At 42.4% G+C, this 11,449-nt stretch overlaps 1 protein-coding gene across 1 annotated transcript; it reads right to left on the bottom strand.

Moving 5' to 3' along the window:
• Positions 1-344: 344 nt before the first annotated feature.
• LOC126088548 (putative beta-carotene-binding protein) lies at positions 345-9,383 on the bottom strand. The gene is made up of 6 exons (XM_049906728.1): positions 9,273-9,383; positions 7,998-8,096; positions 6,323-6,473; positions 4,975-5,111; positions 4,006-4,158; positions 345-1,854 (listed from the first exon to the last, which is right to left on the bottom strand). The coding sequence occupies exons 1-6, from the start codon at positions 9,337-9,339 to the stop codon at positions 1,667-1,669; spliced, it is 795 nt and encodes a 264-aa protein (XP_049762685.1). The 5' UTR covers positions 9,340-9,383; the 3' UTR covers positions 345-1,666.
• Between the last annotated feature and the right edge of the window lie 2,066 nt (positions 9,384-11,449).

Here is an 11,449-nt window from a genome sequence, read left to right as displayed (position 1 = left end):
ACAAAGCTAACAAAACCACCACAGCTAATAACTGTTACCTGTTATGTGATATCGTTATGGTGTCATACGAGGTTATGGAAATATTAAGAATAATTTCGTACCATTCAAATCATTTGATGCTGGAGAGCAACAAACGAAAATGTTTATGATTCGGACAGTTGAGATTACCTACACGTTGGTTCGTCCCTGCATTACCCGAGTGTGACCTCGGGCAAGTTGAGCAAACCATATGAAGTGGTATTCGTCTTTTTTTATATATTAGATGACATCCTAATAGATAGCGACTCTTGGAAATAAACACTGTAATTTCCATTCTTGGGAAAAACTGACTGACAAGACAGAAATCAAAATAGTCTCAGATCTTTTTATTACATACGACAGATTATTTCACAAAATTAAAATATTTCAAAACATACACACAGTTATATCATTAATTGATACTAGAATTAATATAACAGTCGTTACTGATTCTTCGACAAACTGGTCCTACCCAGAATGTCTTTTTTAATACAAATATACTGTTAATTGGTAGTAAGTATATATTCAAAATACTGCCGTGCTTACTTTGAAGTAAGAACGTGCTTCGAGAGTGTTCTGTGTTCGTAAAAGAAATTTGCACTCTGTAAATCATCAGCGCCTTTGATTCCAGTATGTACTCGAAGACAGGGCTTTGTCGGCTATCGATGTGTTTGTCGGCTATAAAGAGACTGCACAAAGTTTGATATAATTACTGACAGCTCGAGAATAGAAAATCCTGTAGATGTAAAACGACAGAAACTAAGATTTCCGAAAACTGAAACATTTTCTGTCACTGTTCGTAATTTACCATTTGAAACACTAGAGCGCTTTGATCAATACTGACCACCTTGTACCCAACATGAGAGATTTGTTATAAACTTTGATATCTATAGATTCTGCTCTTATGTAAAACAGCATGAAAAACACCTAATTCGATGGAGCTAAACACAGTGAAGCACCAAAAAAAATCAGACACCTTCATCGATTGTGTGGAATGTCTATACAAGCGCCATACCCATTAAAGTTTCTGGGCCGAATTCAACGAAAGCATAACTGATATTGGTTTGTTATACAATGCCCGCCTTAGGGTTCTTGTTTATTATGGCCAGTACACACAAACGTAGTTACATAGATTAGTTGCTGAAATTGAGAAGGGTGAGGAAGAACTTGTCTGTGGCCTCGTCGATGAATCCCTCCCAGTATGTACTTTAAATGATTTAGGAAAACTACAGAAAAACCAAATTTGGATGGACAGACGATAGTTTGAACACCATAGAGAGTTTAATGTCTTGAATATTGCTCTACCTCGTTCAGCACTTTAATTTGTATTTGACCGAAATTTCCTGGTGTGTGTAACTAATTACTAACTAGATTGTCTTACAGGGAGAGAAATGTCTCCGTTAGTACTTTAATATAAGTAGCGCAAGCCTTAGGAACAAATGAAATGTGTGCATTGGTGCCACTGCAGTCTTCGGGTAGATACGGATCTCACGTGCGCTGATAATAGCAATCTTAAACAAATAGCCTGTTTTATGCATTCCAGCAACTTCGGACATACAGGACGCCTCGTTTCATTAGTGACGGAAATATAGCTTCCATGACATAAATAGAAAGTTTTGCAATAATTGAAAGATCAGGCATGTTGTGGTTAGACCGCGCTGAAGGAATCGCTGTAAACGGACCTCTTAGGGAAGAGCTGGTCGTAGGGTACAGTACTGAAGACGGCTTGTGCATGCTGGCGGTATACTTCGGCCAACCATTTCTCCAGCGTCGGCAGGAGTTCGGGTTGGACAACCTTCGTGGCGACGCTGTTTATGAACATATTTCCAGCGTTCACTGCAAACAGAGAAATGACAGTCTGAAATTGATCTTCTGGCAGAAACTGAAAATGCGAAAGTTTGATTTGAAAACTGTAATGATACCGTACTTTAATGAGTTTTCAGTGCATACATATATGGGGAAGAAGCAAACAAAATAAGGTTATAATGTAGCTTATCACTGACGCGCCGTCGTCAGAGGCGTAGAAGAATGGGGTAGGTAAGTATCCGTTACTTATTGAAAGGAACAATCTCAGAATTCCTCTGAAGTGACTTGTGGACACTGGAAAATCTAAGCTTGTTGATATCATGAATACAAGTCTCACAGCAGATGTCAAGCATTCATTCCACTAGATTAACTGACTTCACGGTGACATCCATTTTTTACTACTCTCTTCTCACATTAGCTTGGTAGAACCTGCTGTCGTAGTCCAGATCGCTGAAGCACACCTGTTCGGTGGCCCTCGATTCGGATTTAACCTGGTTCCAGTCCTGATGGTGGATGAAATTTTCAGTGCCATGTATTTGGTCGGCGAGGGGACGAGAGATGGTGGCCTAAAGTTCCTGATCACCAGTCTTTCCGTCAGTGTCCTGGATTATTTTCCAAACCTCTCCGCAATATCTAATGAAGTGACGGCATATGACACTGTTGTCCGCAGCTTGTGGTCGTGCGGTAGCGTTCTCGCTTCCCACGCCTGGGTTCCCGGGTTCGATTCCCGGCGGGGTCAGGGATTTTCTCTGCCTCGTGATGACTGGGTGTTGTGTCCTGTCCTTAGGTTAGTTAGGTTTCAGTAGTTCTAAGTTCTAGGGGACTCATGACCATAGATGTTAAGTCCCATGGTGCTCAGAGCCATTTGAACCATTTTTTTTCGACACTGTTGACGGTGCTTTGTCCATCAGATGTGGACGTTAAACGCGGCGGCCCCTTAGTGCTATCCGAGAGGAGGAGGCTGTGTGTCACCACTGGGTTTACCCCTCAGTTTCCTCCTCCTCTGCGCCATCATCATCGTCATCATAAAACACGAACGTAACAGTAAGCTATACAGTCATCCATTACACTCACGTACTCTTCACGAATGCACATTCTACATCTCTCACACATCCGTAAGGAAAGGGACCAATGTGCGAGAGCGAAGAACACATTTTCCGGCAGGCAACTGAATCCACACCGTGGGATTTCCCAACCAGCTTTTACATACCGTATTTAATTTTAGTCATGGTTGACATAGGGCTAATGGATAGTCCAACTGAGTCAGCGTATTTCAGAGCTGTTTAAATATTTATGTCAGAGGTGTGCAAAATTTTTGAGAAATGGAGATCGTAAATTTCGATTGTAATTTCTTTGGACGGTATCTTTGGTTCAAGCTGAGACACTCGCCATACATATGTGACTTTTTACTGATTTACGAGCACACAATTTTCCAGCAACGCGCACAGTCCACTTTTCATATCTATTCGGATGCGTTGAAGATTGCAATGAATGCTTGTGATATACTGGCCTCAGATGCATACAAGGTGGTTGTACAAGTAGCTGGAGCAAGGCAACCAAACACGAAATTGGGTTTTGATTGCTCTCGGTCGCCTATTTGTAACCAATTCAACGACAGTTTACAACTTTTTTAAAAATTTCTTGTTCTTTTGAAGAGGATGGGCATGAAGTATCCCCCTCATCTTGGTAATGCTCGTTATGGTAAATGGTTTGGTGTTGTTATGATCAATTTAAGGTTTAGACACACAATCTAAAACAGAGCTGTCAAGCGAGTAAGATATCTGCATGATCGACAGGAATAGAACAGATGTATGAGGTGACACGTGGGAGACAAGACTGAATGAAATGAAATGAAATGAAATTGAAACGGACGTGGACGGGACATACTTCCAGTGGAACAGGTAATAATTAGATCAAGTAATGCTGTAATCCAGGAAATAAGGAAAGATCGGTACCTTGACAATGTAAAGTGTGCAGATGAGATTACACAACGTGCATATAAATAGATAGGATAAATAGAAATGAAGGGCTTAACGCTTGCAGAACTATGGTGGGGTCTTTGTACAGCATCTGACGTCAAATTCTCGATAACGATGATGATGATGATGATGATGATGATGATGATAGCAAGGTAAAGTATTCAATAAAACAATGTGTGCAAGTTTTCCGCTAATAACCTACCTAGAGGCTTGTAGTCCCCGAAGAGACCAGTGAGTTCATACTGGCTTTGGCCCAAGTCGAGCTTGACGCTGACAGAGTCCACCTTGAGGTATGACTGATCCCCGTCAGCAGTCTCGAGGTGTCCAGCGTACGTCACGTCCGCGTTGCCTCCGCCTGAAATGTGGCGACCAGGGCTCTGTTAGTATCCACTTAGCATGGTTCGTTCTACATACATCAACACAGTAAGCCGAAATAGAAATTCTAACATCCTTACTATAAACTTGATAGCCAATACAGTCGGCCCACTTGTTTTTTAAACTCTGTCCACAACTGAATCGCACACCACACTTCTCAGACGAAAAAGGCAATATTCCTACATCATCTACCAATTAGTCATTGGTCCTTCAAATTTTAAAAGCCCTCAGCCATCACTATACATTTTATTTTGTTCTCCTTACATAGCTACTTCGTTAATATGTTTGTTTCTTTCACTACGTATTCTGTTACGTTTGGCTTAATTTTCACACTAGCATTCCGTACGTTCTCAGGATATTTAATACTGACTGCCACGTGCTAATGTTTTCACTGATAAAGTTGATATGTGCAGCAACATTTGATCTTAATTGTCAAATATTTCAGCTAAATGTTACCTACCGTCTGAACGTTGTGTGTCAGTGATATGCGTCGCTGTTGAAAGAATGGTCTATGCTAATTTCCGCTTACTTTTATTCGCGAAAATGTTATAACTTACTGACCTTTATATGAAGATATGACATTCGTTAATACTATAAGACACACTGATACACGCAGATAATTACACCTTTACTCTATCCCAGCTTATGCTATAGGCTGACATGATATCGGCATATGAAAATAGTAAGGGATTTAGAATATTTGTTATTTTATTTTTTCCTTACGTATTTAGAATATATAACCCACAGTAATTTGACCCGTCTTTTGTTATTGGTTTATGTGGTTATTTATACTTACGCATAGAAACCTTGAAGGAACCACTGCCGTCCAGAGGGACGCCGAGGACTTTTCCGGACATGGCGTAGGCGCCCTCTAACGCGTTGACGCCGTCAATGTGGGTAACGACGCGGATGCGGTTGTTGACGTTATCCACCCTGGAAACACAATGCCGCCGAATTAAATGACGCAAAATACAGATGGATAACAGAGCTCGGGATCCGAGCGAGAGATAAATAGATCGGTGGGTAGGTAGTGAGATACAGACAGATGACAGACAGCGCAGCAAGTTCCGATTACTACCTAAATGTGATATTCGCGGAACAAGATAAGTTGCGTTATCGATTTTTGCGACGTGAGGCACAAACATGAGGCGTGAAATGTTCTAACTAATGGATGAACATTAAGAGTCAGAAATTAGAGGTCATAGAGGGATCATCATAAAAAGCTTCACACGGAATTAGTCGATTTATTATTTTCAGATATTCATTCATCCTCACATACTGAAAGCTTATAAAATCAACCTAATCAATAGCTTTTATTTAGTGAACAACGTCTTAGGAAAATGATATCCAGTGACTTGGAAATCATTGTTTGACAAAACACGTTACTACCTGATTGGTCTGGTCCTATAACACATGGTGTTTCGTCTACTTTAACACGCAGATGAATTTCTTCCAACAATCACATACACAGTATATTAGACTAGGGAGGTTTTGAAAAGGTACACCTTTTTTTCCGAGGCACTGCAGAACACTGTCAGCAAGCAGTCCTGCACTTTTTATATTCATGTAAAATGTCTGTTGTCAACAAGACATTAACTCCAAGCTAGTACCCATACGTACTACGAAAGGAGTGGCTAAGTAATTAAATGCGTGTAAATGAGAGAGAAAGAGCCGACCAAGTATTTTCCCATGTAAATGTGTAAGCAACAATTTTGGCTGCACCTCTTACTAGGTTTAAAACAGCGAACAACCTGACCGTCGCAAGCAATGGATATAATGGGATTGGGGGGGGAGGGAGTGGGGAGGTGGTAGTTAACAGGGGTATGTATGTCGCTGGCCTCCGTTCAGGAGAGTTAATACTTTGGAAAAAACTTAATTCCTAAAGAAGTGAGCGCGGCTGCTGGGCAAAACGCAGAGACTAAAAGGAAGAAATGAGAACTGCCACGCGTTTCTGGAGTCAACCAAGCATCTTGTTGTCTGCCGGTGCGCGCGTGACTGTAGAGGAGACCGAGACAATTTCAGTCGACCTACCCAGCTGAGTTAATGCCAGCAGTCCACACCGTGGCGCATGTGGTGATCCATGTTTCACGGAACAGCGGTACAGCAGTTGCCTGCCGACACGATGAGGAGAAAACGAAACTTACTGCAGGTTGTCGACGACGGAGCGGCCCAGGCCGGTGAAACGGGCGTTGTCGAGGCGGAACTTGAGGGCCAGCCCTCTGGAGTTGGTCTGCCACGTCAGCGGTGGCAGCTCGTCCATGGGGTCGATGGGAGCGGCACCCATCTGCGGAATGCCTGCGGACAGATGTCAGCCGTTCACACGCGACAGCTCATCTCACACTGAAACTCACGTTACGAAGGTTACCTGCTTATGCTTGCTATCCTTCAACATAAACTTGTTTTGCGTGGAGTGTATACGCTCTACCTTTACTTAAGGAGTTCATGAATGGTGTCTTAGAGTAGGTAACAAGATCGAAAGACATTTACAAAATGGTTCCTATGTAATGCTGTAGGGGACAAATACATTAATCGTTTCTTCATTGTTCGACCGATTGAAGCCAGTTTAAAACTTGCGGGGCTACTCAGGTTCATAACACAAATTTCTAAAGCAAGTAGCATCTGACAGGAAAGTCGCCGTTTCGAGCACCTTCGTATTCTCTTGGTTCTTTTCTTGTAAGCGTCTCACTTGGAAACTATATGTAGTTATTTTACTTCAAAAGCTTTAATGTTTATATAAGAATTAAAGCTATCTGATAATAACTATGATAGGTAGCGGCAAACATTTCATTATAAAACAGAAAAGTTTAAACTTCGATTAGTTTGTAAACGTAAACACACTGTCATCAACAAAAAATTCCAGAACAAAAATTGCCACACAGGACATGGGTTCAATTCTCGTTTCTGCCAGAGATTGTGCGTTTGCGGGAGGACTGGAACGGGGTCACTAAGCCTCGTGACGCCAACGAGAATGAGAAGCAGTGGCTTCTAGGTCTGTAAAGCCGACAACGGCCGGGAAAGCGGTGTGCTCACCCCAGACTCCTTCATACCACCAGAGAATGACACGGTCACCGTCCGGCCCTGATAGGCCCGTCTTCGACCAGAGCAGCGGAGCTTTGCTTTTCTTTCATGTGAAGGTGTCTCCGGTTGAAGTAAATAGCTGACCCGTCCCAAAATCCCCTTCTCTCCTCCGCCCACAAAGTTACATGCTGCCCTCTGTCATATTACCAAGGCTTCATCAGAAATCACTTGCTTAACATAGAGGCAAATGTCATATGTATTTTACCTCTATGTGATTTATCTGCGTTGATTTGTCTGTATTAACATTATTATAATTCTAATTTTTTCACCGGTTGTATTCTGAGTTAACTGCGTAGCTCACTGAGTCCTAAGTGCTTCTCACTAAATTATGACAAGTGCAAAAAGCTGTAAGACGGCGTTATAGCTTGGCAAATTATAGTTAATTATAGGCATTCTGCATTCCTTTATTATTATTACTAATCAAGTAATGATGTAGCTGATATAACATTCATACATTCATGTTATGTTGAGATATCAGACGGAGATAGTACATCAGAACTGCTAAAGAGCATTCAGTCTGTGATGCCCTGCAAAGTACAAATAACGTCAAGATACAACTTCGTGTTCTAAGAATGGTGCAAGTGAGCTTCTGAGCACTATTATTTAACTTATACATCAAAGAACTTTCGCATAGTTCCCAGTAGTGAAAAACTTGTACTCGTCTCCGTTCAGAAGATGGGCTTGCTTCTGTTACACGCGGAGTAGACCTTGCCGTTAACAGACGTACTTCCCAGTACTCACCAGTAGCCAGATGTGGCACTGCGTCCTGTAGAGCCTTCCGCCGACATTCGACGACGTTAGGCTGGTCGTCAGCACATGTCTTGACGCCGAGAGGTGTCGCTGAAAGACAAGAATAGTTCATACACAATATGCCGTTCCCATAAATTTTCTCGCAGTCATGACAACCTGTCAGCTGCGCTCACGGTGTTCTGTCTCCCTAGGACTATGGGAGCAACATACCTTACATGACACAGTTGAAGCTGAGTCGTGATACACTACTGGAACGGCATAACCGAACTTAAAACATCCAAAAGTGGCATGAAAAAATGTAGCGTTCCGGTTTTAGTTTTAGCAGTTATGATTAAAATTGCACACAGAAGATCAGCTGGAGAATCGAGTAAACAAACGCTGTAGTGTTGTTAATCTGATAAGCTGCAACTATACCGGTATTTTTTTTTTCTTTTCTTTCTTTTTTAAAAAAAAAATTTGTTCTATATAATCATCAAAGGCGTCCCGCTGCAATACGTGGCGTAATTTTCAGATATATATTGGCTGTTGCCTGTGCTATCTTCGTGACAAGCAAGAAGCTACATTTCAGTTTCGATCGTTGTGTGGTAAGATCCAGAGAAGGAACAAAACAAATTACTTTGATGTCAGAATATAACTGGAACAAGTATGGTAGATCATTCCAGACCAAAGGTACAGCTTTGACAACATCTCTAGATCTATTCCGAAATGTTTATATCTCCCATTACTTATCAAGATTTGTAAACAATTCTCCTTGACTATCCATATAACTGCCCTAATGTGATGTACAATACGTCGCGTTACACATAACATTTCTGGAAAATATTATACTGAGTCTTCAGAAATAGCACACTCTACTAGGATAAAAACTATTTTTATTTAAATAGGGATAGTGACGTAGATACAGCTGCAGTACAGGAACAGTAAGAATATTATTGAAATATTTGTGAGTGGTAACACGTGAAACAAATACTCATCTGAGTGTATGTATCGATACACAGACGCCCGTGTTGCGGCCACAAAGGCTGAGTCACTCTGAATTTTAAATTCGCAATAGAACTTGAACACGAAGTCTGGTTAGGGTAAAGGCAGAGAAAATGCAACTCGCAGCACGTGAAGCAGACGACTGCATCGGCCGTCGAATGACGTGCAGAAAAATGGAATCAACAGCAACGAGAGCACGTTACGAAAGTGAAATTCGCTTCAAGTTTGGGAAACCGCTGGAGCGTTTGCGATGGCGCCGATTTGAATTACTGGCGGCAGACTTACCTATCTCGGCGACGGCCAGGCCGGCAACGAGCAGCAGAGAGGAGGCGACGGCGATACGGCAGCACATGTCTGGGCTTTGCTGGACGTTGCGGCTTCGAGTGCCGGCGCCATGTCCGGCCGCCCTTATATATGTCCGGTGCGAGCGCGCTGCGCCAGGCCCTGCTGCGCCGCGCGGCCGCCAAGCCTCCCCACTCCGGCAGCAACAACCCTGTAGCCGCTGCGGCACTCGTGCACACTTACGTAACTGCAGTAAACCTCTGGCTCGTCATTGAAAATTTATCCAAACTTAATCACACTCGTATTGGAAGCTGACGCCATGGCCGTATGTACAGCCTGCTTATTGTAATGTTTCACGAATTTCTTTAAGTAACCGCTCCGGTTATATTTTTTTCACTTACCAGACTACACGTGACAAATTTGATCGGTTTTGTCGGGAAAACTGGTGATATTTCCTGCAGAGTTCCTCCTTTTCGATTGTGCGTTGTATTCTTCGACGTTACACAATCGACAAACCACATCTTTTCCTCAACGAGTGTGTTTGAACAAGCAACACGACGTTACATTCGTCGTCTCTCTACTGCTCTAAACGAGTATACTTAATTCTGTTTACGATGTAGCAGTATTATAGTGTTCTCCCCGATTTCAGTAGCTACTTGTCATACATTCAGATTACAAAAGTCATGTGCATTGCAATATGCACACATTGCGGTAGTATCTCGTACGCAAGATATAAAAATGCGGTGCGCTGTCATTTGTACTCAAGTGAACAAGTGAAAAGGTTCGCGGTGTGATTACGGCCTTATGACGAGAACTAACAGACTCTCAGTGTGGAATGGTAGTTGGAGCTAGACACAGGGGACACACCATTTCGCAAATCGTTAGGGTATTCTATATTCCGAGATCCACAGTGTCAAGAGTATGCTGAGAATAGCAAAATTCACTTAACGAACGAGAGCAGCGGCTTTTGCGTACGGTTGTCAGCTCTAAAGGAAAAGCAGCACTGTGAAATATCCACAGAAACAAATGCGGGACATACGACGGATATCTCCGTAATCACAGTGACGCGAAATTTGGCGATAATGGGCTATAGCAGCAGACGGCCGACGCGAGTGCTTTCCATACAGCACGATATCCGATATCGCTCCGATATCGCTCTTCTGGGCTCGTGATCGTGTCAGTCTTGTGACTGGTTTAATGCGGCACGCCACAAATTCCTATCCTGCGCCAAGCTCCTCATCTCAGAAGAGAGCACTTGCAACCTACGTCATTTGCCGGGTGTATCCCAATCTCGTCTTCCTCTACAGTTTTTACCCTCTACAGTTCCCTCTAGTACCACGGAGGTCATTTCCTGATGTCGTAACACAGGTCCTTTCGTTCTCTCCATTCTTCTTGACAGTGTTTTTCACATATTCATTTTCTCTCCGACTCCGCGCAGAATCTCCTCATTCCGCAAATTATCAGTAAACCTAATTTCCCACATTCATCTGCAGCACCACGTCTCAAATTCTTCGATTCTCTTCTATTTCGGTTTTCCCACAGGCCTATGTTTGATACTGGTAGACTTAGCTAGGAATGCCCTTTATGCCAGTGCTAGTCTCCTTTTGATGTCCTCCTTGCTTCATCCGTGATGCGTCGTTTTGCTGATTATGTAGCTGAACTCCTTAACTCCATGCACTTCATGACCATCAATCCTGATGTTAATTTTCTCACTGTTCCCATTTCAGCTACTTCTAATTTCATTCGTCACTCTTCTATTTCTTCTGTACGCATTAAGCTCTTCATTCCATTCAGCCTCACATGTAATTATTCTTCACTTTCAATCAGGAGAGCAATGTCATCAGCGAACCGTATCATGACCTCCTTTCGCCTTGAATTTCGGTCCCACTCCTGAATCTTGTTTTTATTTCCACCATTGATCCTTTGATTTACAAATTGAACAATATGGGCGAAAGACTTCATCCCTGCCTTACATCTTTTTTAATTGAGTACTTCATTCTCGGTCGTCTACTACTGTTATTCCTTCTTGGGTCTTGTACATATTGTAAATTATGCGTCTGTCCCTATAGCTTACACGTTATTTTTCTCAGAATTTCGAACATCATGCACCATTTTGCGTTGTCGAACGCTTCTTGCAGGTCGACTAATCCTATTAACGTGTCTCGATATTTCGCCTACCG

Source organism: Schistocerca cancellata, chromosome 6 (genome assembly GCF_023864275.1).
Source record: "Schistocerca cancellata isolate TAMUIC-IGC-003103 chromosome 6, iqSchCanc2.1, whole genome shotgun sequence".
NCBI classification, from domain to species: Eukaryota; Metazoa; Arthropoda; class Insecta; order Orthoptera; family Acrididae; genus Schistocerca; species Schistocerca cancellata.
Note: the sequence above shows the minus strand (reverse complement) of the source record. Positions and strands in the feature narration are given on the sequence as shown.

Bases quoted from the DNA above. Each gene is read 5' to 3' on its own strand.
- LOC126088548 (XM_049906728.1), bottom strand. From the start codon at position 9,339: ATGTGCTGCCGTATCGCCGTCGCCTCCTCTCTGCTGCTCGTTGCCGGC. The intron at 8,097-9,272 runs GTAAGTCTGCCG...CTTGTCTTTCAG, and splicing joins CCTGGCCGTCGCCGAGATAG to CGACACCTCTCGGCGTCAAG. The intron at 4,159-4,974 runs GTAAGTATAAAT...GCCACATTTCAG, and splicing joins TTCCTTCAAGGTTTCTATGC to GCGGAGGCAACGCGGACGTG.